This window comes from Adiantum capillus-veneris, chromosome 2, assembly GCF_014529385.1.
Source record: "Adiantum capillus-veneris isolate H3 chromosome 2, ASM1452938v2, whole genome shotgun sequence".
NCBI classification, from domain to species: domain Eukaryota; kingdom Viridiplantae; phylum Streptophyta; class Polypodiopsida; order Polypodiales; family Pteridaceae; genus Adiantum; species Adiantum capillus-veneris.
This window is the reverse complement of record NC_140932.1, coordinates 143,027,397-143,050,847: the sequence shown is the minus strand read 5'-3', so window position 1 is coordinate 143,050,847 and position 23,451 is coordinate 143,027,397. Positions and strand designations below refer to the sequence as shown.

The 23,451-nt window shown below is 43.5% G+C and overlaps 1 protein-coding gene across 1 annotated transcript; it reads right to left on the bottom strand.

Moving 5' to 3' along the window:
* Positions 1-1,686: 1,686 nt before the first annotated feature.
* Positions 1,687-23,217, bottom strand: LOC147463774 (U-box domain-containing protein 44-like). Its single transcript, XM_086490808.1, has 4 exons — positions 21,805-23,217; positions 21,369-21,693; positions 2,223-3,666; positions 1,687-2,111 (listed from the first exon to the last, which is right to left on the bottom strand). The coding sequence occupies exons 1-4, from the start codon at positions 23,002-23,004 to the stop codon at positions 1,925-1,927; spliced, it is 3,156 nt and encodes a 1,051-aa protein (XP_086346934.1). The 5' UTR covers positions 23,005-23,217; the 3' UTR covers positions 1,687-1,924.
* Between the last annotated feature and the right edge of the window lie 234 nt (positions 23,218-23,451).

Genomic DNA, 23,451 nt, shown 5'->3' with positions numbered 1-23,451 from the left:
AAGGATAAGTGCAAGCTACAACCGATACAAAAGGCACACTTATACTCCGTGTTTCAACTTTACACATGTGATCTCAAAAGTATGCATACCAATTAACATCATCTATCATTAAAGTAACCAATTCACATTATCTATGTCTATATCTAAAAGGTTGTAGATGAAGATGACGATGACTCCAAGGAGCGAGCTCAGCTTCGGCAATGTCCAATGAGTGCACATAAGGAGAGTAAGGTAGAACATGTCATCCACATCACCACAAGTTTCACGAGTCAACATAAAATTAAAGGTACTGAATTCTTCTTTGTGCAACTAGAGTACTTTTATAAGGAAAAAGTCCCTATTGGAGGCAAGGATAAATCCCCTTGCAACACTAGAGCGCAACGGGGGAAGGGGACATTCCTACGAGATTATTAACAATGTGGAGGATGGTGCCAGCTCCACACCATATGGCGCATGGTCTTTTCTTTTTTAACTAATGGGCACAAGCATTCTCGTGCATGAAATGTATCTCTTTGCATTTCTAGCAATTATCATCTGCAAATTCTTCTCTTTCACACATCACTAAACTTCAATATACATAAATTAAGGCATTATTTGATGCACACAAACATATGGGTGTCACAAGCTCATGGTTGTGATGCAACATGATGCTTGTTGGAAGACCTTGAATTTTTTTATTGAAAATGTTGATTTCTCCTCCCTTTTCTATGCAATTTTTCTTTTGCTTTCAATATTTAGTGATTGAATCAAGCCCATTTGAAAGTCGAAGCTTTTATCTATCGACTTGGAATCTTGAAGACATATTGATTGGATTGAGAAAGGTGGGAGCTTTGTGTATAACTGGAAGCATTGTGTAGCAAATACTAACCAAAGCTGCCAATATGAGAATTCTTTTGCATCTTCTCGAGGGTTTATGATGCCTCGAAGGTGAAATACTTTAAAACTATGCTCTTTGTTTGGGAGAGGATGGACCAACAACTGAAGAATGCTCTTGTAAGTTTATGGATAGCCTTAGAAATTAGAAAGGCATTCGTTGCTTTTTCTGAGCAAAGCTCGTAGATTCTTGCTCATGGGTGGTTTGCAAACAAGGATAGCACCCTTGCAAATATTGGAACTGTTGCCATCAGACCGAAGGACCTCAATGTGGTGGCCATTGTCCCATCTTCTTGTACATAGAATGACATATGTAGTGTTGTGTTATAGCTTGCTGTCAACATTTTCTTTTGCTCTTAAGAGAGAGATGCACTGTAGACCATTGAAATTGTTGTTTAGGCACTTTTTTTTTTTTTTTTTTGCTAAACTCTTATTTTTCGGATCTTTTCTCTGCCATGCATAAATCTAATGGCAAGCCTTGTGATTTTATCCCCCCTATTTATTAAGTGATTAGGTATACCATTGAGTATTAGCAATCTTTATCAGGTTAAACTCAAAATTCCAAGGACTACAAAGTCCTAGGAGCCATTTTCAAGGATGTTTTGGTTGATGTCCATAAGAAATTGCTAGGTCTATTTCATAGATCCACGTTGACTGGATTCAAACCCCAAGAAAGGAAATTAGTGTCCTGCTTTGGTACTTTACTATTGTTAAAAACTACTTCGCCTCCCGCAAAAAATTGCACGAATAATTATGTTAAAGATTGCAAATCTCATCAAAAGAGCTGACTTAGAGAAACATTGCAGACCCTGGCAAGACTTACAAAATTCTAGCACGAAGCCTGTAAACTTTTCTGCAAACCCCCTCAAGATAGCTAACAATCATCGAGAAAAAGCCTTCATGACCATACAAGACAAGCCTAAGATCTCAACAGGGCCTTCACACAGACTAAGGCAATAGAGTGCCTAAGAGCAAAGACGTCATTTCTTTTAAAATGACGTTTTTTGCTTTGCTAAGTGAAAGTGGAGGACATCATTATGATCCAGGGCCTCTAATCAAGAAAATACCAAAATTGTTTATAAAACAGAGAACGTTGTCTTTTTCTGATATTACATTTCTGTTTTATGTTCTGAAGCCTCATTTTTGCCTTTGGTAACTGGAGGACCTCATTACGATCCTCATATCCTTTAGAAGAGGGGAGCACAGATGTCATCTGGTACAAGTGGCAGGGTTTGAACCTACAGCCCCGAAGTATTAAGGGCAGAGCTTTTTCAATACCCATGTCATACTATACAGAAATTGACAATTGATTAACAACCAAAATCAATCCAGGTACATAAGAGACTCACTCCAGAACTGCCTCCAACTGGGCCAGAACCTTTGCAGCTTGATGATTACCCTTCACTGCAAGGTCTACAAGAGGCATCCGAACACGACTACTGTACACATCTTTTATCCTCTTAACCTGGAATAACCTCTCCAGAACACAGATTGCCCTTTCTTTAGATTTATGCGTGCCTTGTGATAGCAGGGTCACAATGGCAAGAATGGCTTCCTGTTCATGCAGAAGATTTGCTCCCTTTTCTAGGATCTCATCTTCACAAATCAAGGTTGATAGAGTGTCGACACCAGCACTGGCAGCATCACTTTTTGGTTCTCTCAAGAGGAGCACTATGTCAGAGATCGTTTTGGACTCAACCAAACAGAAAGTGGTCCTTTCCCTGCAAAAACCAGAATGAACTCTACACACAGCTTGCGGTTTTTTCAATAAGAAGAAGCATCCAACACTGGAAGGTACACTGCTCAGATGTAATGTGCTTTTGGACAGGTTTCCCAAAATAATCGCAGCTCTCTGTTTGGCCAATGGTGTACCTACTTTCATTAAGTTTCTGAGAATAGGAAAAACTCCCAGCTCCACTACCTTTTGTTGTAAGCCCACATCTGAGGGTACAGTGAACCTGATCAACGCTCCGATGGCATTTTCCTTCAATTTCATACTTCCATTATTGCATAAGACATTCAAAAGACCTGTTAATACGCCCTCTTGGATCAAGTAACTTGTAAGACCGCTATTTTCTGCCGGGAGATTAGCTAGTATTTCTGCTGCAGGAACTTGCGCATTACTTCGAGTTGTGTCCTGCAGCCAAGTAGCAAAGAGACCACCAAGTTTTCTCTGAAGCAAGAAGAGGCAGATGTCTTGGGCAGAATCCTCAGAAAGATTAGAAAGCAACTCAAGCACCACTAAACGGATCTCATTATTTGGGTCTTCTAGCAGAGGTATTAGAATCAATACACCTCCAGCATCCTTCAAAATTGTTCTCAACTCAACAGCATCAGGAGCTGCTACTAATGCTCTTAACAAAGAAAAGACATGTTTTCTTATGGATAACGCATTGGACAACTCCACCTGCAATGCAATAAGTCTTGGTATGGTTTTCCTCAAATCTATTGCAATCTTGTTTGCATCCATTAAAAACTTCCTTCCGTCGCTCATGACTAAATTGTCCAGAATGGCAGCTGCCGACTCCCTTACAGTTTGCGGATTATTTGCAGAAAAAAGAACCTGGAAAAAAAGTGGCACTGCCCCAGCCTCTGCCACATACCTTTTATTATTTTCAATACTGGACAGACTTTCAAGAACTTTCAGCACTGCTGCCTTTATCTCAAGCTTTCCTGGAATAAAACGGACTAACAGGCCAACAGCCCCTCCCTCTCCCAGGTTTTGCTTATTTAGTTCTGTCAGCTCCATGTCTGCAAGCGCATTTGCCATGTGTAAAATTGACTCTTCTGATCCTGCACACAAACTGCCAGGATTAATTGACAGTTCTAAAAGCAAGGTTGCATGCATGCCTCAAGCAAATTAGTGTGCATGAATTGTGTTATATCAAGGAGAATAAAAGCCACCAAAACAGAATCCCCAGAAACAATAAAGGCCAAAAAACTGTTACTAAGACTGGGCACAAAACAGAAGTCTGCACACCAATTAACCATGAAGCCCTGACTTCCAAGTGAGATGGCGAAAAGAAAGATAATAAACGTCTTCAAGAAACAGAAATGACCTACAAGACCAGCAGGTACGAGTTACAACGGATCGTGTCAGGTGTAAATTGTATCCATGAGAACAAAATAGACAGGAGAGCCGTCAATCACAAAAACCTTGCTTACCATTATCGTTACCTTTTAACTTGGTTAAGTTGGTCCAAGAGAACTCCTTGAATACTTCTACCTCTTCCAAAGTAATTACCTCTCCAACAATGTTTTTGGGTCACCACCTTCCACATCAAAATTGATGGAGTGATCAGACAAGCTTCAAGTCATTTCTCTTTCTTCTTCTGTAACTGTACACTTGTTAACATACAGGTAACCATGCTTAATCACAGCGCAAAGTTACTCTTTCAATCTAGTTAGGTATCCAGGCAAGAAGCAAGTCTTGAGATCCTCTTGAAACTCGTCCCATTGTCGATGAGAGCAGGTATCAATAAAGACTCATTTACAGACTTCCCCATGATCATCCTCCCTGTCCATCCAGCTTTTCCCACCAATAGATGGCAGCCCCAATTAGGTAAGGACAACCTTATTATCATCCCTCTTAGGTGTGACAGAGGGTGACCCTTATTGATGTAACCACAAATAAACTGTGACAACATTTGTCTTACCGTCTTTACTCACTGAACTTGATCTTCTCTAGTAATGGTGCTAACGGGTTTGTAGATGTCATTGACTGTGTGCCTATACAATAAACTTCGCGAGTGCCTTGTACGCCGGCTCTGAATGAGACAGTTTGTCATCGCAAATAGCAAAAGCAAAAATGAGATCACAGATACAGTTGTTCGAGACATCGAGTCTCGGCCTTTGCCGCAACCCTTACTTACTCGGCCACGTAGCGTTGAGTCTTTCTCTCCAACTCCAAAGCCATACACCACTCTCCTCATGCAGCGGCCCCACGACATCACTTCTTGAGCAGCCACCCCACAATGCATCTCCTCTTCTCAAGCCAAATGTCGCTCCTCTTACTCTTCTTAGCGTGTGTCCACTTCACAAGTCAAGCATTGCAACGTCTTCTTGGTCCTCTTGACGCTTCATCATCATCAACATTTTCATGGTCTCAATAGGATTAGGAGGAGGAAGGAGGGCTACTTGGACTGTCGCATCAAATCGAAAGCCTCTGCCATTCCTAGAGTAAGAGAGGTGTTCCTTGGAGAATTACTTTGATGGCACACACTCAAACATGACAGAAAAATAAAAAATGGTTATGCTTAATGCAATCGACAAGCTCCAATACCAATGTCAGGTGCAACGGATAATAAATGTGACAAAGAATCACATATCACCCTAACATAAACACCACTTTTCGTTAAAACCTTCTCGCTCATTTGTTCTTAATAAATAATTACACACACACACACACAGAGCACGAGCTCGGGCTGCCATCGCTGTCACAAAGTGATGAAGTGGCATGGCCTAAAGGACAAACCCTGGAAAGAAGGGCCTAAAAACTCTCGAAAAGAAACTGAAGAAGTTTGTCCATCTTATGGAACCTAGCTTGAGAGGCCTAAGCTTAAAAGAAACTAGGTTATGGTACCACAGCTGAGGAGCCCAAAACCCTTCAAAGTAAAGCCAGGACCAAAAATTGCGTAGCATGTGCTGACGTGGCACACTGTATGCACACCCACGATTTGCGGTAGGATTTGCGGAAGCATGTTGACGTGACACCTGCATACGGGCAGCCCCTAGGGCGCTAGGGCGCTAGCTTTTTGGACTGGAGCTTTTCATTGTAGCTGCTTTTGAGTTTAGCCAAGGGCGTTTATAAGTAAGTGTGCCAAGGCCTCCTCCTTTGGCAGATTAGCTTGGGAGCACTGCAGAGAGAACAATGTACTTGTTGAAGCATGATAATAAAGAAATACCGAGAAGGGGCGCAAATCTTTGGGGCCAGTACCTCTGGGCACGGAACTCCACCGTGCCGTGTTGCCTCCTCTCAGTTTTTTTCAGTTCTTTCAGTTTCTCTAGAGTGTGTTGCATTGCATCTTTGTCTTGGGATGTCCAAGTCTATTACAATCGCCATGTCTATCTGTGTCACAAAATGATGACGTGGCAAGAGTATCATCCGGAAGAGACCCAATTGGAACAAAAGATAGAGAAAGAGAGACCCGGATCCAACTGTACGGTCCAGATTCCATTCCGTGAATCACAAGGAGTTGTACGAACGATGTTGACATAGCGGTTTTTACGTTGAAACTTGCTTTCTAGGTGCCAGATTATCAATCAGATGACTTTTGGTGCTTCTAGTTCTAACTGTTAAAGATACCATAAGATTTTTGTGCTTTTGAGCACTTGTTATAAAAACCCTTGATTTTTCAGGTGCTTTTGGCCTTGTGCTTATAAATTAAATGCTGAGGGACTCACTTAAAAGGGATTCTGTGAGTGGGCCACACAACGCAGTCGTCACCATGACAATTCATCAATAGAAAAAGAAATCCCGCGAGGGGCGCTCGACCTGAAAGGACTCCAAAGAGAAACACTCTCTCTTCCGTGTCCACTCAAAACTTAAGTATGAAGTGTTGCCAAGGGCTCTCGACTTGAGGGGACTCCGAAGAGGAACTCTCTCTCTTCCGTGTCGTCTCAAAATTGAAGTATGAAGTGTCGCCAAGGGCTCTCGACTTGAGGGAACTCCGAAGAGGAACTCTATCTCTTCCGTGTCGACTCAAAATTTAAGTATAAAGTGTCGCGAGGGGCACTCGACTTGAGCAGACTCCGAAGAGGAACTCTAAAAGAGCTCAATTTACTTTCAGCGGACAGCATAGTACTTCCCTGGACGTCTTTCGGGTAGCAGTTGGATTGTATATTGCAGGATACTTTTCCACTTCGCAGTTTGTACCAGATATCCTCATCCACGAAACCCTCACTTTCTAGTTGCAGATTGCTCACTCCAGCTCCCTCGTCCGACTTCCTTTCCAAGAGCTGAGGGGGGGTGTTAGAGCTCACGCATCTCTTTGGATTCGTCCAATCGGTCCCAGTTTCTCTTAGAGACAAGTGCTAGGGAGTGAGGGCTGTTTTGTGGCTGTGCCCGGCCAGTGTGAGGTAGGTCTCTCATGTCAGGTCGTGTCTAGCCATGTTTAGCTCGGGTTTTGGCTTGGTTCCATGGTCTCCCGTTTTCTTGCAAGCTGGGAATAGTATTCCTCAGCCTTGGTATACTTCTCCCCCTTAGCCTATGGGCATTTGTAGCCCTTTCCTATTTTTCCTCCATTTTCCCCTCTTCCCAAGGTCGTGGGGTTGGATATGTGGGTCGGGCAGAACAGCCCGATACTTTCAGTATATGTGCAGCCCCGGTGGGCGCTCTTGTGGGCAGCCCTTTGCCATGGGCAACCGGCCTTGTGAGACCAGATTGGCTGGCGTTTTTATCCAGGAGCAGCCTAGCGTTTTTGGCAGGCAGCAGCCCAGCGTTTTTGGCATGAGGCAGGAGCAGCATGCGGACATGGGCAGCAGGTCCTTTCCTTGCGTTTCTCCTTCCGGAGGCAGATGCATGGAGGCAATGTGATCACGCAGATGCAGAGCACCTCCATCATGGTGCAGGCATACGAAAGGAGCAGATCCATGTTCGTCATGGAGCAGCCACCCCATAGGGCAGCCCCGATCCGGTTCCTTCTCCCTTCAGATCAGCCTTCTTGCCAGGAGGAGAACCCGCCAGAGCCTTCGTTCCACAGGAGGCTAGGGCAGCCCATGACGAGACCGTGACAGTGGTTTCATGTGCAGGAGCAGTTGCAGTGTCAATAGCAATCGCAGTTGTGTGCACCTCGGATCTATCCATTGGGCATGTCAATTCTATGCCGGACCACCCTTGGTCACTTGTATAAGCAGATTGTTATCAGCATGGAGAGCCTTTCCCACATCTTTCTCTCTCATTCTCAAATGTCCTGTCTCTCTCTACCTCAGTGATCTCTCTTCTCCACAGGTGTGCCTTCTTCATGTGTTTGGCATTGCAGGTGTTCTAGATCGGAGTCGAGGTACCCACCGGAGCACGAGCCAGTTCTTCTCTTCATTGCATCTTCCGCTGCCACCTTTGATAGGGCAAACGGTTTATCTATGTTACACTTCCAGATTTTGCATGTGGAAGGCTAAAAGAGTTGTGGCTGATGCATAATCAAGAAAGCCACAGATTTCACTTGTGTAAATTCCTTATTATCATGAGCTTGATGATATGAAGGAAGGGTATGTTAATGATGAAGATTTTGCAAGGATCTTTGAACAGTTGTTAGATGGACAACGCCATGAATACTATCTCCTCAAGGATGGTTATTTAATGATGCATGGCAAACTATGTGTCACTAGGCCATTGCGACATAAGGTTATGGTAGAACGTCATGCCCCACCGTATGCAAGGCATCGTGGTATTGATACAATAGTGAAAGCTGTTGACACACTATTTTACTGGCCTACTTTGTGGAGAGATGTGGACGCCTTTGTGCAAGCATGTATAATCTGCCAAAAGGAGTTTGACAAGCAAAAAGCATCAGGGTTGTTACAACCATTGTCTATTCCAAATAAGCCATGCATGGGACAATATTGCTATGGATTTTACCTTTGATCTTCTGAGAACGCAGACACAGAATGATGGTATATGGACTATTATTTGCAGGTTCAACAAAGCCCATTTCAATCCTGTCAAGAAGAAGAAAAAATCTGATCAAATGGCACGATTGTTTATGTACATGTTTAAGTACCATGGTATGCCACAGTCAATTGTCAATGATTGTGATCATCAAATGACAAGTTTGTTTTGGAGAGGCTTGTTTGAAAACATGGGACAACGCTTAAGTTTTCATCCACAAACTCATGGACAGCCAGAACCAATTCTACTATCTTAGACCAGCTTAAATGTTATGTGTCAGACAAAAAGGGCAAGTGGAGCAGTATTTACCTCTGCTTGAATATGCATACAACAATACGGTGCATTCTTCAACGAGCAAGGACCCTTTGTGTCACAAAATGATGACGTGGCATGTCCACACAGAGTTTGTTGCTAAATTGGTTTTATCTGACAAAAAAATAATTCTAAATGAATTATTGAATTTATAAGTGAGAGGGTTTTCTCGCTTGGAACACCGAGAAACTAATTCTAAATGAATTATTGGAATTTTAAGTGAGAGGGTTTTTCTCACTCGAGACATTCGAGTACAAAGTATTCCTAGTGCGTCATTCAAAGTAATGACGGGAGCACTGTGAACGGGAATATCTGTAAGGCCACCAAGAACGGGTACTTCTGATGCGTCACATCGGATGGGTGACAGGGAGCATCAGGAAGAAGTATCCGACCATCCGAGAACGGACATCTCTGATGCGTCATAGGATGGGTGACATAGAGCATCGTGAAGGGGATTGTACCATAAGTTCGGTAGGAAAGGACTAGGTGATGGGTATTCCTGATGCGTCACATGGTGGGTGACGGGTGCATCAGAAAGGGGATATCCATAGTCGAGAGGAAATCCGAACTGAAAAGAGGAATACGCGTAAAGATGCAAGCACAAGAATAAAGATGGGTTCTGAGAAGCTTTTCTTAAAAAGCGGAATATTTTAACGAGTTTTTCGGGAAGAGCGGACGCTTTCCCGCGAGGAATCTATGTTTGCATTGCATTCGTGCATGTGGTTGCATCCACGGACGCCTAGGAAGTGCTATGAAAGCATTGATTTTAACTTATAAGGTTTTATTGAGTTTTTGGGCAGGTTCAGACCAATTTAAAAAATATGCCGGCCGTCCACTTAATAAGTGGGCAGCCACTTAGAAAATAAAGCAACAAAACCAGCCAACGAATTCTCTCTCCCTATTTCGGGTAGAACAGAAGAAAAAAAAAAACCCAGCCGTGATCTCTCCGCGAGCAGCTATTCGTGCCGTGGTGAAGGAGCTATAAAAGCACCACATGCCCTCACTAAAGGGAGGTTGCCAGCGCCAGCAAGAGAAGACTCTGCCGCCAGAAGACGCGAGAGATCGCGAGACTACGAAGCACGGAAGTCGCTTTTCCCGCGCAAGAGTGACAGGTATCTATTGTGGATTCGCCATACGAATTGTTGTCGCGTGTTTGCGTGTGTGTTTGCAGGTACTTCATCTCTACGAAGGAGCGAGAAGGCTTCGGCCTACGCTTGGGAATTCCGGGAACGGAATTCAGAAATTGTCTGCGGAGTCTCGACTCCGAGTACAAACGGAAAAAGGATTGAGAGCTCGTCTCTCGGATTTCCCTTACGGGAAGGAACGACCATCGAGTCAGAGATTTAGAACGGAGGGGTTTTCTCCGGTTCTTGTGCTTGTAAAAAGATTCTCCTTAATAAAGAATTCTCTTTAAGGGGGGGGACCAGCCCATCTTCTGGTCCCAGTACTGTGTCGATCTTCTCACTCTCTCTTTCTCTATTTATTTCTCTCTATATCCTCTGGCTTCAGTATTAAGTGATAAATTCTATTTATCCGAGTATATTTTATATTGTTATGCGCTCCCGTTTGTGACAGAGTTAAAAGATTATAAGTTATTTCAACTTATAGGGCACCTGTCCGATGGGGCACATAGAGATAATAAAAAAGATTACGCGGCAAGGGCTGTAAGGATGCTTCCGGATTTTCCAATCACTGCTGACGTGGCACTGTACGGATTTCCGGACATCGCGGAAGCTATCGCCAACGCCAGCTTTTGGGTCAGATGCTTTTGGGACTTGAAGCTTTTCATGTGATTGCTTTTGGGGCTCTGCTTTGGGCATCCCTTGTATTGTTTATAAGAGCCCTTGGGGCCTCACTCTACAAAGCATCTCGACGCACAGTCAGAGAGCAGAAGTCCCTTGGGAGTTGTACTTTGCAATGATTAATAATAAAGAAATACCGAAAGGGGCGCCAGACTTTGGGGCCAATACCTCTAGGCATGGAACTATGACGGGCCGTATTGACTCGCTCTCTCTCTATATTAAAGTTCAATGATTTTGAAGTTTCTGCTCTATGTTGCTATTAATTTCTCGTTTGGAGTGTCCAAGTTTGTTACAGTGGTATCAGAGCTCAGAAAGATTCTTCTTCTATGGAGGATCCGATCCCTTCTGCAACACACATTGATTCTCAAGGAGAATCTAACAGACCAGACCCCAAACTTATTAGCCACTTCCACCCTTCATACATCGCACATCGGGTGCGCTCCCATCTTCATCACTCTATCTTACAAGGCATAAGCCATAAAAAACTCCAGATTACACATGGGTTCTCGCGGAGAATTTGACAAAGATAACACCTCTCCGGGGGGCGGTAAAAGAAAAGTCGAAATTCGGCGCAAGAACTGAAGAAAAAAATAAAGATTTGGGCAAATTTTCGACAGAGAAGTTTGCCAGAGCGGAATACAAGTGTTAACTGCAGGTTGACATGTGTGTAAAAAGATTGATCAAGTACTCCAGAGACCCGAGATTTGTGAAACACTTGAAGAATTACCCGATTGATGAGATTTACTCGAGATGGCGAGAGGCCATTGATTCTTCTCTCAGGTCGGGAGGAAAGCTGAAAGGACAGACGAGTGCAAAAAAATGGAACTTGTACTCGCCGAAAGAGCTAGATAGAATTTTTGAAAAGAAGAACCAGAGGACCACCAGAAGACGAGCCAAGAAATTCCGGAGCAGCCGAAGAGCGCGTAAAGGAAAGACGAAAGCGGGACTGGTACCAAGCTTTGTGAGGACCGACCCTGATCAAATGGACGAAAGTATCAAATTTTGCAAAGCATGGGGTAAAGTGTCAAACCAGGAAGCCTTCTTTGATGGAGAAGCCAAGGCCAACTTCATTTTAACCGAATTAGCGGCTTGACTTGGAATAACGCCGGAGGAAATGGGGCCACCGACCGAGGCTGTTCTAGAGGCAGCCGGACGGAATGTTACCATTACACCTGTCATTGGCAAACTACATTTGCATTCTCAGGGGTATTTAGGGCACGAGGACTTTTACATCATGCCTTTGGAAGGGTGCGACGTCCTCTGAGGAATCCCTTGGTTCCCCAAGAACAATGCCGTGGTTGATTATAAGGCGAGGAAAGCCATCTTGAAGAATGAGAAGGGCAAAGGGATTGTACTGAAGGGCGATTTTGTCCCACTAGTATCGGCTTCAACCGTTTCCCGATTAATGAAATCTAGTCTTTTTGTTTACTCGATTTTTTTTTAAAGAACTGAATGATGATAAGGTCAAATATGTCTAACCTCGAAAAGGAACGACAAGAATTTCTGCAAGCTCAGGTTGACTGTTTTCCCAAAAGGCTTACCAGGAGAGTTACCTCCTGCTCATCCGAAAGATCATATGATTGATTTGATTCCCGATAGTACACCACCAAACCGATCATCTTACCGACCTAGCCGAGCCCAAAATGAAGAAATAATGAACCAGAACAGATTCTCCATTCCAAGGATCGATGATATACTCGACAGACTTCAGGGTTCTACTTGCCAAATTGATTTGAAGAGTGGTTATCATTAGATCCGAAATGCTCTTGGAGACGTCTACAAGACAGCTTTCAGGACGACTTTTGGTTTGTATGAATATTTGGTGATGCCATTTGGCCTTACGAATGCTCTGGCTACTTTCAACCACATGATGGATAGGACTTTCATAGTGTACCGATCATTTGTGGGCACTTTCTTTGACGATGTCATCTTCTCCAAAGTGAGGTAGAGCACAAACACCATCTGTTTCAAGTTTTCAAGACACTGCGACAACATAAACTCGTTGTAAATGCGAAAAAGAGCGAGTTTTTCTTGCGAGAGATACACTTTCTCAGACACATCGATTCAGTAGAAGGTGTAAAGATGGACCTAGCCAAAGTTGAGACCATTTGTGATGGACCCGATTTGAAGAATGTTCATGGAGTTCGAAGCTTTTTGGGTTTCTGCTCCTATTATTAGTGGTTCATTCGAAAATTTGCAAAGATAGCTTCTCCTTTGCATGTGTTGATTCAGAAAGGGGTTCCTTTTACTTGGGGACCGTCAGAGATTGCAGCCTTTCAGACTCTCAAGAAAAAGTTGACAACCGAAACAGTATTGGCTTTACCAAACTTGCAAAAGTCGCAGATGAGTTCTCTAGGAAGCCCTTGGTGCTTGCTATTTCCGCGATACATCAACGAAGCTTCAAGGATATGGTAGATCAGTACACCACAGATCCTGATTTTGCAGATATCTTTCACCGAATACAGAATGGAGAGACAATTGCAGGCTATTCCATGTGCAGCAGCTATTTGATACGGAAAACGTTGTTGTGTGTTATACACAGCCTTTGAGGGAAAAGGTTTTGACAGAGTGCCTTTGTCCACCTTTTTCCGGCCACTACGGCATAGATACCACCGTGAAGGGTGTTGAGTGTTACTTTTACTAGCCAAGGCTCAAAAAGGATGTGGACGAGTTTGTTCGCGGTTACTTAATATGCCAAAAGGTCAAGTTTGACAAGCATAAGGCACCAGGATTTCTACATCCTTTACCCATACCCTCCCGTCCCTCCGAAAGCATTGCCATGGATTTTAGTTTTGATCTTCCCAAGACTCAAAGTGGGCAGAATGGCATTTGGACAGTCATCGACACATTCAGTAAACAAGCCCACTTCATCCCGGTAAAGAAGATAGTTAAGCCCGATCATTTAGCAAAATTGTTTGTCTCACAGATGTTCCGATTACATGGCATGCCGGAGTCCATTGTTTCGGACAGAGATCCCCGGTTTACTAGTTTGTTTTGGAGGGCAATCTGGGAGAACATTGGCACATGGTTGAAGTTCTCGTCCTCGTTCCACCCGCAGGCAGATGGGCAATTTGAGATAGCCAACTCAGTGGTTTTGGATTTGTTGAAGTCTTATATTTCAGATCAGAAGACTCAATAGGAAAAGTATTTGCTTTTGGTGGAGTTTGCCTACAATAACACGGTTCATTCTTCGACGGGGAAGGCGTCATTTCAAGTAATTGAGAATGACTAAGAAAGATACATTGGATGACTACTACCAGAGGTTTTAGGATACTTATTTGCCAGAGAGACCATTGCCACGGTTTTGATGTGGTTTGCCAAAAGAGATTTAAGACTATTGTCTAAACCAGAAGTCTAACTCCATTCAGAGACTTAAGGGACATGCTAAGCAACGATTTGGAATGCATGCCGGCTCATTGACTTAACTCTTATCCTACGGACAGGATAGTATCCACCTCAACAAGGTAAGAGTCTGCCAGTGAAAAGAATGAATCAGGGAACCGGATGACAGCTCATCACAGGATTTTGGAGAATCAGATGGTAGCACATATGAAGGTTATACGAACTAAGGGAACCAGATGCAAGTTCATCAAAGGATTCCGGAGAAAGGGGATCATATGATAGTGCGTCTCAGGGTTCCGATGATTGAGACAGACGTCCCAATAGACAGGGGAAGCTAGCGAAGCTACCCCTAGTTTTCAGGGCACAAGGAAAAAGAGGAAAAAGGGAATCATCTAATAGGTCAGAGAATTCCCCAGACCCAAGATAAGATTTTTGAAGCAAATCAATATGATCTAGATCTAGATACTGCTTTTGCCAAGGTGCACGAGGCTCTTGAGAAGTCTCAAGTGTCACAAACTGCTGACGTGTCAAAAGCCCTAAAGAAGGGAGCCAACTTGCAGATGCCGGCCGAGGGGCCTAAACCCTAAGAAAAAACAAGTAACAGAAGAAAGAAAATAAAGCAGGACTCACACACACACAAGAACTTGCGAAGCAGGTTGATGACGTGGCAGATCTTCGAAAATCACGCTGGCTGATGACGTGGCAGAACTGTACGGATTTCCGCTTTTCACGCTGGCGGTGCTGACATGGCAGAACTGTACGGATTTCCATAAATTGCGCTGGCAGCTTTTTGGCTTTGCTTTTGGACCAGAAGCTTTTGAGTTTTAAAGGCTTTTTACTGTAACTGCTTTTGGCCTTTAATATGAGGTTAGGGCTCATTCTCTGGCATTCTTCCTAGAGAAGGTGCAGAGTTTGGAGTACTGGCTTGTACTAAGTTGATGCAGTATAAAGAAATACCGAAAGGGGCGCCAAGTTTGGGGCCAATACTCTCTGCGGTGGAATTCCGCCACTTCGTGTCGAGTGTCATCTCTCTTTCAGTTCAATTGTTATTGAAGTGCTAAAAAGTATGTTCAGTCTGTTCTTTTCTATTGGCACGTGGTGCCCGTCTTGTGACAGTGGTATCAGAGCATCAGGCATGTGCTTTTCTGAAAGCATACTGGTCCTACATAAGAGCAGACAGAGCTATTGGAATTTTATTCGAGGTATCTTCGCCCTCCAACCTGGACTTATTAGCCACCCCCACCCTTACTTCATCGCGCATCGGGCGCGCTCCCGTCTTCACCGCTCATGTCTTACAGGGCATAAGCCATAAAGGTCACTTGCAAGAGAAGGATCCAGATTTGTTTCAAGTCACTGTTTTTCTCAGAAGCAGTGCCATGCAGATGTTGATGTCTATAGCTACCAAGCCGTACACTTCCAAGGACTTGGCAAGCTTTTAAGAAAAATTTTGTCCGAAGTTATATGGTTTCTAAAATCTTCCTTCGGAGTGCAACTTCTGGCAGAATGGGGTATCCTGAAATACTTGCCACGGAAACCCTAGTAGATTATATCTTGAAATTTCTCGACATCTCTCAGTAGATGTCTCTTCTCGAGTTGATACTTGGAGGTTCCGTGCGATTGCTATCTTGGGACTACCATCGCCGCCAAAGAAACATTGTCTGTCCAAGAGCTGATGGACCATGCTGTGCTCGACTACAACCTTATTGGATGAATCTAACCTTAATTTTTTAAGCAGGTTTCAGGATGTAAAGTTAGTCGACTTTTCGAGCTTGACTAATGTCGAGATTGCTTTTTAAGTTTGAATTTTGTTTGAGTTTTGTTTGAGAACTTGTTTGGTGATCCTGTTTGAAATGGATGGTATCTGCTTTGAACCTGTTTTGGTGCCGATTTGAAATGTTTGACTCTGTTTTTAATACTGGTTTCAATGATTGGTGATTTTACTCCCGGGTGGAGTAGTGAGAAATGATGTTTGAGAATGCTTGTTCATACTCATGGCCCGGACCCTTGTGGTTATTTGCAAGGGGAGTATTGAATGATTGAAAAGTGTTGTTACTCATGGCCCGGACCCTTGAGGTTATTTACGGGGGGAGTTTAAGAAGTCTGAGTAGTGGTTACTCTCAGCACCTCCAAACGACGCAGGCTGCGATCTGGGGGGCTTTGGTTGTAAAAGGCCTCTATATCTCATGGCCCAGACCTTTTTAGGTTATTTGCGGGAGGAGTGATGAGGGAGTCGTTGAACAACTCATGGCCCGGATCTGGATGGCTATTTGCGGGGAGGGTGTTCATCGGCGGCTTTATGTTTCTATGTCTTGTAACATGCATATGTAAGCATTTGTGTTGCATTGTGATGTGCCAACTACAAAAAATTCCTAATTGGATGAGATTGCCAGGGTATGTAATTTTAGTGCATCAAGACACCTGTGGAAGATCAGTACGGTCTAGGTGTGATGACTAATTTTACTACGCTGGAATATCAAGAGTTCCGATCTGGACGAAAGGAGAAGCTAACTCCTTGATCAAAAGAGCCAAAAGAAGAAGCTAACTCCTTAACAAAAAGAGCAAACTGATTGTCCCTCGAAATGTCCCTTGGAAATTTTGGAGCCAACTTGAGTTGTTTTGCAGATATGTTGTAATCACGAACGATTACTCTCTTTCAAGAAGGGGAGATGTCACAAACTGCTGACGTGTCAAAGCCCTAAAGAAGGGAACCAACTTGCAGATGCCGGCCGAGGGGCCTAAACCCTAAGAAAAAACAAGTAACACAAGAAAGGAAATAAAGCAGGACTCGCACACACACACAAGAACTTGCGAAGCAGGCTGATGACGTGGCAGATTTTCAAAAATCACGTTGACTGATGACATGGCAGAACTGTATTGATTTCTGCTTTTCACGCTGGCGATGCTGACGTGGCAGGACTGTATGGATTTCCATAAATTGTGCTAGCAACTTTTTGGCTTTGCTTTTGGACCAGAAGCTTTTGAGTTTTGAAGGCTTTTTCCTGTAACTGCTTTTTCAGGCTAAGGGCCTTTAAATATGAGGTTAGGGCTCATTCTCTGGCATGCTTCCTGAAGAAGGTGCAGAGTCTGGAGTACCGGCTTGTACTGAGTTGATGCAATATAAAGAAATACCGAAAGGGGCGCCAAGGTTTGGGGCCAATACTCTCTGGGGTGGAATTCCGCCACTCCGTGTCGCGTGTCATCTCTCTCTTTCAGTTCAGTTGTTATTGAAGTGCTAAAAGTCTATTCAGTCTGTTCTTTCTATTGGCACGTGGTGCCCGTCTTGTGACATCAAGCATGACATAAGAAGGCAACCGACAAGAATCAACACGACTTGCAGCTGAAGGAAGATGATTGGGTGCTCTTACGGTTTGAGAAGGCACGCCTAAGGAAACGAAAAAAGCGAAAGGAGCGGGGTTTTTTTTTCAAAGCTAAGAATGCAATACTATGGCCCTTTCCAGATTCAAGAGAAGATTATTGATGTAATTGAAGTTGCCAGCTACTTGGAAGATTCATAATGCCTTTCATGTGAGACTATTGGAACCTTTCAAGAGTGAGGTGCCAGCGACAGGGAGCCTGAGGAGCAACCTGAAATGGAAGAGAGCGAGGAGATCCTCGTTCTGAAACAGATACTGGCTCACCAGAAAAGGAAACTGAAAGGTAAAGTGAACGACGGCTCTTACTTACTCAAGAACTCTCTAGCATTGGATGCGAAGTGGATGGAAGAGGAGGACTTAGCACATACTCCTTAGATACTAGAACTTTACCCTGAGGCTTTCGGTCTAGCTTCAACTATTCCGAGAGATCCAACAGATCAGCAGGGTTGCACTGGTGCAGACGAGACTGCACAAGAGGGGAGTCACTCCGCTCCTTTGTCACAGGTTACCCAGATGGAATAAAGTCACTAAATTTCCTTTGGATTTCAAGGATACTAACATGCTGACAGTATTCAGCTGTATGACTTTATAAAAGAAGTACTTCGACACGGGAATTCCCAAAATGAATCTCATTTACGTGTGCTTTCTCATGTGAGTCGTGTCTGAGTGCATATTTGAAAGACAAAATGACTACAGCATTTACATGTGCTCTCTCATGTGAGTCGTGTCTGAGTGCAAGTTTGAAAGACAAAATGACTGCACCATTAGATTCCATATGAGATGGACATGATAGCAATAAGAATTAGTCAATCCGACATCAGTGAGATCCGGTGTGGATCTAGATGCAATTGCTAAACACGTTGCCGAGAGATCATGGTCCGAGATCTCGATGGACTTTATGTGATTTGATTTGAATGTGATGTGGATGAGCCCATCTACATCATCTAAAAGTCTAAGTTGAAAAGGTGACCTCTCTCTCCTTGAACCCAAGCTTTGTTTTTTTTGCATGCACAAGTAGTGACTTATTGTGGTTTTTGTAGCGGCATGCTCTTTCATTTGAGGTCAACACGCTATGGATTATCAATGGATTGTGATGAAAATTTTATCAATGACATCGTGACAATTGAAGCCATTCTCTCGAAAAGATGAAATGTTTGCATTCAAGGAATTCACATTCTATGTCTCTTCCTTGGCATGACACAATCTCAGAAAGAGCACAAGAAAGATTGTCCATCAAGCATCGGCATTTCAATTGTGATTTGCCACAGTTCATAGGCTTAGGTTGATAAAACTAGTTTCGATTCCATTTTTTGCGTGTGTTTGGTGAACGGTTGGGCACTCCGTCACTTTGTTAATCTACATTGCATGCACAGTTTTTTAGGACGACTAGTATCTTTCCAATCACTCTACATGAAATGGGTATGTTCATGATTTTGTGTTGAAAGTGGTTTCAGGAATTTTCCTCCTCAGAGATTCTTAAAGAAGCTGGACCTACGTCCATAGACGAAGTTGGAGCATTGAAGCAACCATAGATCACTTTGTGTCGCTTTCAGCGCGGCCCAAAGAAGCAAGCATTGCACACCTTCATGAAGTTCAAGTATCCCCGACCCAGGCATCAGAGTGGGCCGGCGAAGCGTTTTTCGCAGGATTCCCGGAGTTGTTGGCGCTCTCCCTCGACGCTATACAGTTCAATACCAGTACCTCACATTAAAAATGAGGGGATGTCACCTGCATATCTAACCCTATGTGCATGTGGACAAGCTACTTCAGGTCTAGGGTTCAGGTCAGCTTAGGAAGTGTTCTGGCACCTTTGTGAGCCTGTGCGCCGGCCGTGCATGTCCAGGCACTTAAAGTAGTTGCATATCCTCTGGTTGCACACAGCATGATCATCAACATTACAATCAGTACCCATCATGAGCATTTTACAGTGCACAGAATCCATTTTCCCTATTTTAGCCATTTTTCACTTATTATTAATAAGTGACTTTGTTGGGAAACTGCGTAGGGCATTTTTTATAAGTTAATATATAAGAAAGCTAGCACTAGCACTTTCTGGCAGAAGAGGTAGCAGAAGTTCCTACACTTGCAGTGCACCTTCTCAGCAAGACCGGCAAAATTCCTTAGCGTTTTCAGCCATCAAGACCAACCAGTGTTTTCTACAGCAGATCGGCCTTAAAAAGATACTCATGTGTTGTTGGAGCCAATCTCTTTGGGCGTGGAACTTCGCCGTGCCGTGTCGTCTCTCTCAGTTTTGTTCAGTTCTCTCGCGTGTGTTGTGGTAGATTCTCTACTTGGAGTGTCCAAGTCTCTTACACTTGTTTGATCCCGATTGAGCTTGTTTGGATCAATTTGAATCGGTGTGAACCTAATTGACTTTGTTTGGACTCGTTGGAAATTGGAAATTTATGATACCCCTTCGATCACGAGCAACTAACGAACACAATCCCAAGACCTATTCTAACAGTTGTTTGTACAGTTGGACAGAGTCCTACATGACTTGTACACCACCCCAGACATAGCAGTTGGATAGAGTCCCTAGAACCGTTATGAGGGGTCACCCTTGACCCGGCTTGACAATCGGAAGGCATCCCACCACCCTTCTCGACGGCCTCATTGAATGGTGTTATGGTTGTCATACAGTGAAGGAGCTATATAACCAGACGGATTCAACATTACATCTTGAAAAATTCCTACATAAGGCGTCGCAATATTGCACGCAAGTCCCCCATGACAGATACTAAGGTGCCCTAAACTCAAATTGGTACTCATACCGAGAATATTGGCTCTACGCTTGCCATGCCAACAAGATTGAAATCATGCTCACATTACTTTGTCAATTGCTCTAGTATGACGACTTCAAAAGCTGATAGTGCTTAGGGTATCTCCAAAGGGTGGGTACTATTGCCATCCTAACCAAAAGTCTTTTAAAGGTCTCTGTGTCACTCTCCTCTCTATTATCCCCAATAATGCTCTCTACAATGACAATGCTCTAAACGAAGGCCCAAGGCCACAAATAAACATGAAGATCTTGACTTGCAGCCTCGCAAGTGAGACCCGAAACATTGCACAGCAATATGTGAGCAATTGCTGAACTTCACTTTTCGAACCCTGACCCGTCTTCCTTATCGGCTTGACAACCATGACACTTAACCAACCGTAGCTAGACTCTGGAGTTTTGCAGTGGCCTCATAAGTTATGTCGGGTGTATATTGACCTTAAAAAAAGGATATCGGCACAAGATCATACCAAAGTTACTTTCAATAAAAGTAAAGCATAGTGAGCTCAAAGGCTGACACTAGATAATTGAGAAATTGAAAATCAACTTCAGAGAAGAGATCTAAGCTCATGGACAAAACTGCAGATCCTTCAGAAGTTCTCCTCTAAAACCTGCTCCAACAGAATGCTGTACCCTGAAAGAGTACTGATAAAAATAACAGGTTTCATGCTTAGGATGCAAGGTATCTGATATGTCCCAGAAGACGAGCCACCGACAAAAGATACACACAATCTCTTACTGCCCAAATGTCAACCATATACTCTAACAAGCAAAGAAGCAAAATACAAAAATCCAGCCATTACCTTCATAAACCAAATGATTATTGTATTAGACTTAAATAACTGACTTCACTTGCCTGCCGACACATGAGCTGCTGTTAACTGGAACCTTTCTGTGAGAGATACTCCATGAAATGAGTCTGATATGTGACTTCACCTTGACAAGAAAAATGCAAAGACTACAAAAGTTGAAAATACTCACAATGTGGATTTTTCCTCAAGTAACACAAAAGTCAGAAAGAAAGCCAAACAAAAAAAAGAGTCCAAGTGAGCTGTATGCATTATAGAATGTCAAAAGAGTTACGTTTTGAGCTGGACAGCTTGCTGGTAAGAAACTACAGTATTATCATGTGACAAGAGACCAGAAGCCTTAAGTAACAGAGACAATGAATCGCTGTGATCGGTTCACTCAAACTTATGAAATTTCCAATAGGTAAATTCTAACCTTAGAATTATAAACAAAAAAGGAAACTTGACAAGGAACTGAAAGAGCGTCCTACTAACCATGATTCAGGCGACGGATGAGTGGGGTAAACCAATTTGCCTTAGCCATTGCAATTATACTTTGATCTTCGTCACAAAGCTGTTCCAAAATCTCCTTTGCTAAATGTGCAGCCTCTGTATCCTTTCCATGAAGCACCGTCACTAGCAAGAAAATCGCCCCTTTTGTATGTGTAAGCTTATTGCACACTGCTGTGTTTTTATGTGGCGTGTCAAAAGGACCAGCTTGCAACAATTGTAATAGCAGCCCTAGAGCCATCTTAGATAGATTCTCTCGTTCAAGACAACGTACAATATTCTGCACTCCGCCTGCATTTACTAGCTGCTCCTGTGTAACGAACCAGTTTATCAGTAAGATTGGATGATCATTATTACTTATTAAAGAATATGTCCCAGATCATACTTCAAAAAGCTTATCCATAGGAAGAAATTTATTTACTTTGAGAATGTCACTCCTGGAAACAAGGGCCTGAAGTAAAGATAAGGCCTTTTTTCTCAAATCCTTATCTTGATGCCTAAGTAATGGCACAATTCGAGCTATAAGCTGCTCTTTTTCAATCCACATCCTGGCCTGGGGGATCTCATCACAAAAACCAAGAAGATCTTGAACTGCCTCTTCTATGAGTGTCGTCTCATCTGACTCGAGGTTTCTCCCTGCTTTCCCTATTTGGACCCTATGATTGTGTTCGCGCCATTCTTCGATGATTTTTTTAAGTTGAACATTTGGTCTTAAGGTCAGATTGGGGAGTGGCAGCCTACTAATTGGATCAATTGTTTCACCCGAGTCAAACCATCTTTGTATCCAAGAATGTTCAAAGGTATTTCCAGTAGCAATCATCACTGGTTCCTCCATCACTGCTTTCGTAAAAGGGCAAAAGAAGGATGGTAGTGGAGGTTCTTCCTCCTCAAATCCTGTTTCAAAGCTCCTGTCTTTAAAAGACACCTGTGTTGGGGTAGGCACTGACAAAAGAGTAAGTATCTGCTCCATGTAGAAGGCCTCCTCCTGCTGTTTGTTTGCTGAAGCCTCCTCGACTTCCATTTGAAGACTCTCCAGAACTTTCTTCCGTTCTGCATCTCCACTCGGCAGGCCAACTGCAGCAGCAATGTCCATGATCAAATTGTTCATAGCCACTTCATCACTCCGCCGTTGCCGCAAGTCTGTCTCTATCTTCTCAACGATACGCAGCTTCCGTTCGGATGTCTGGAATTCTACATCCAGCATCCGCAACCTGAGCTTGTCAACATTGTCACGCACGTCCTCAGCAACCTCAGAGATGGCAAGTGAGAGGAGGGCTAGCGATTTTGCAGCATCACAGGAGATCTGCTCAGCCTCCTTGATGATGCTGCGGCAATGTAGAAGCAAGTATATTCTGGACCTGAGGGTGCAGAGGTCAACCAAACCTCTAGCTCTCTTGACATCGTTTTGAAGGGATTCTAGGGCTTGGCGGGCAGCAGGGGAATCGCGCAAGTTGCGTTTGGTCAACTCAGACAGGAGAGGCTGAATGTCCATGAAGAAATTGGTGAGCAAGCGTAAGGTCTCCTTCTCAACAAGAACATCATGAGCAGCAACAGCGGTTTCAATAATCTGAGTGGTAAGGAGGGTAAGAAGAGTGCTGATGGGGATGAGCTCCAATAACATGATGCTGAGCTCCTTGTTTAAAGCCCAGACAGGGTCGACTCGCTAGCAATGCTTTTCACAAGATGGGGGAGAGACAAACCTTGAATGGGAGAGTAATGTTGTTGTGGGTGAGCGCCATACAGGTAAGCGCACCATTGACTGTGTTTTCGCGTGGAGCCGGCAAGACCTCTTCCCACTCGGCTTTCTTTCACATTTGCATCAGTGGGAATCACTTTCTGATACTATTTCATGTGTCACGCTTCCTAATTCCTACTTTATCTTTCTATGTTGCAAAGGGTGCAGCACAAAAAGACGAACATAAAGACTCCCGGTAAAAACAAAATAGTTATACCTATACAAAAGCCATGAACATATGTCTTAACCAATTTTAGGACCATCAGTCAACCCTTGACTTAGGGTTCAATCAAAACAAGGAAGAGAAAGATACATAAAAGGGTCATCCTGTCT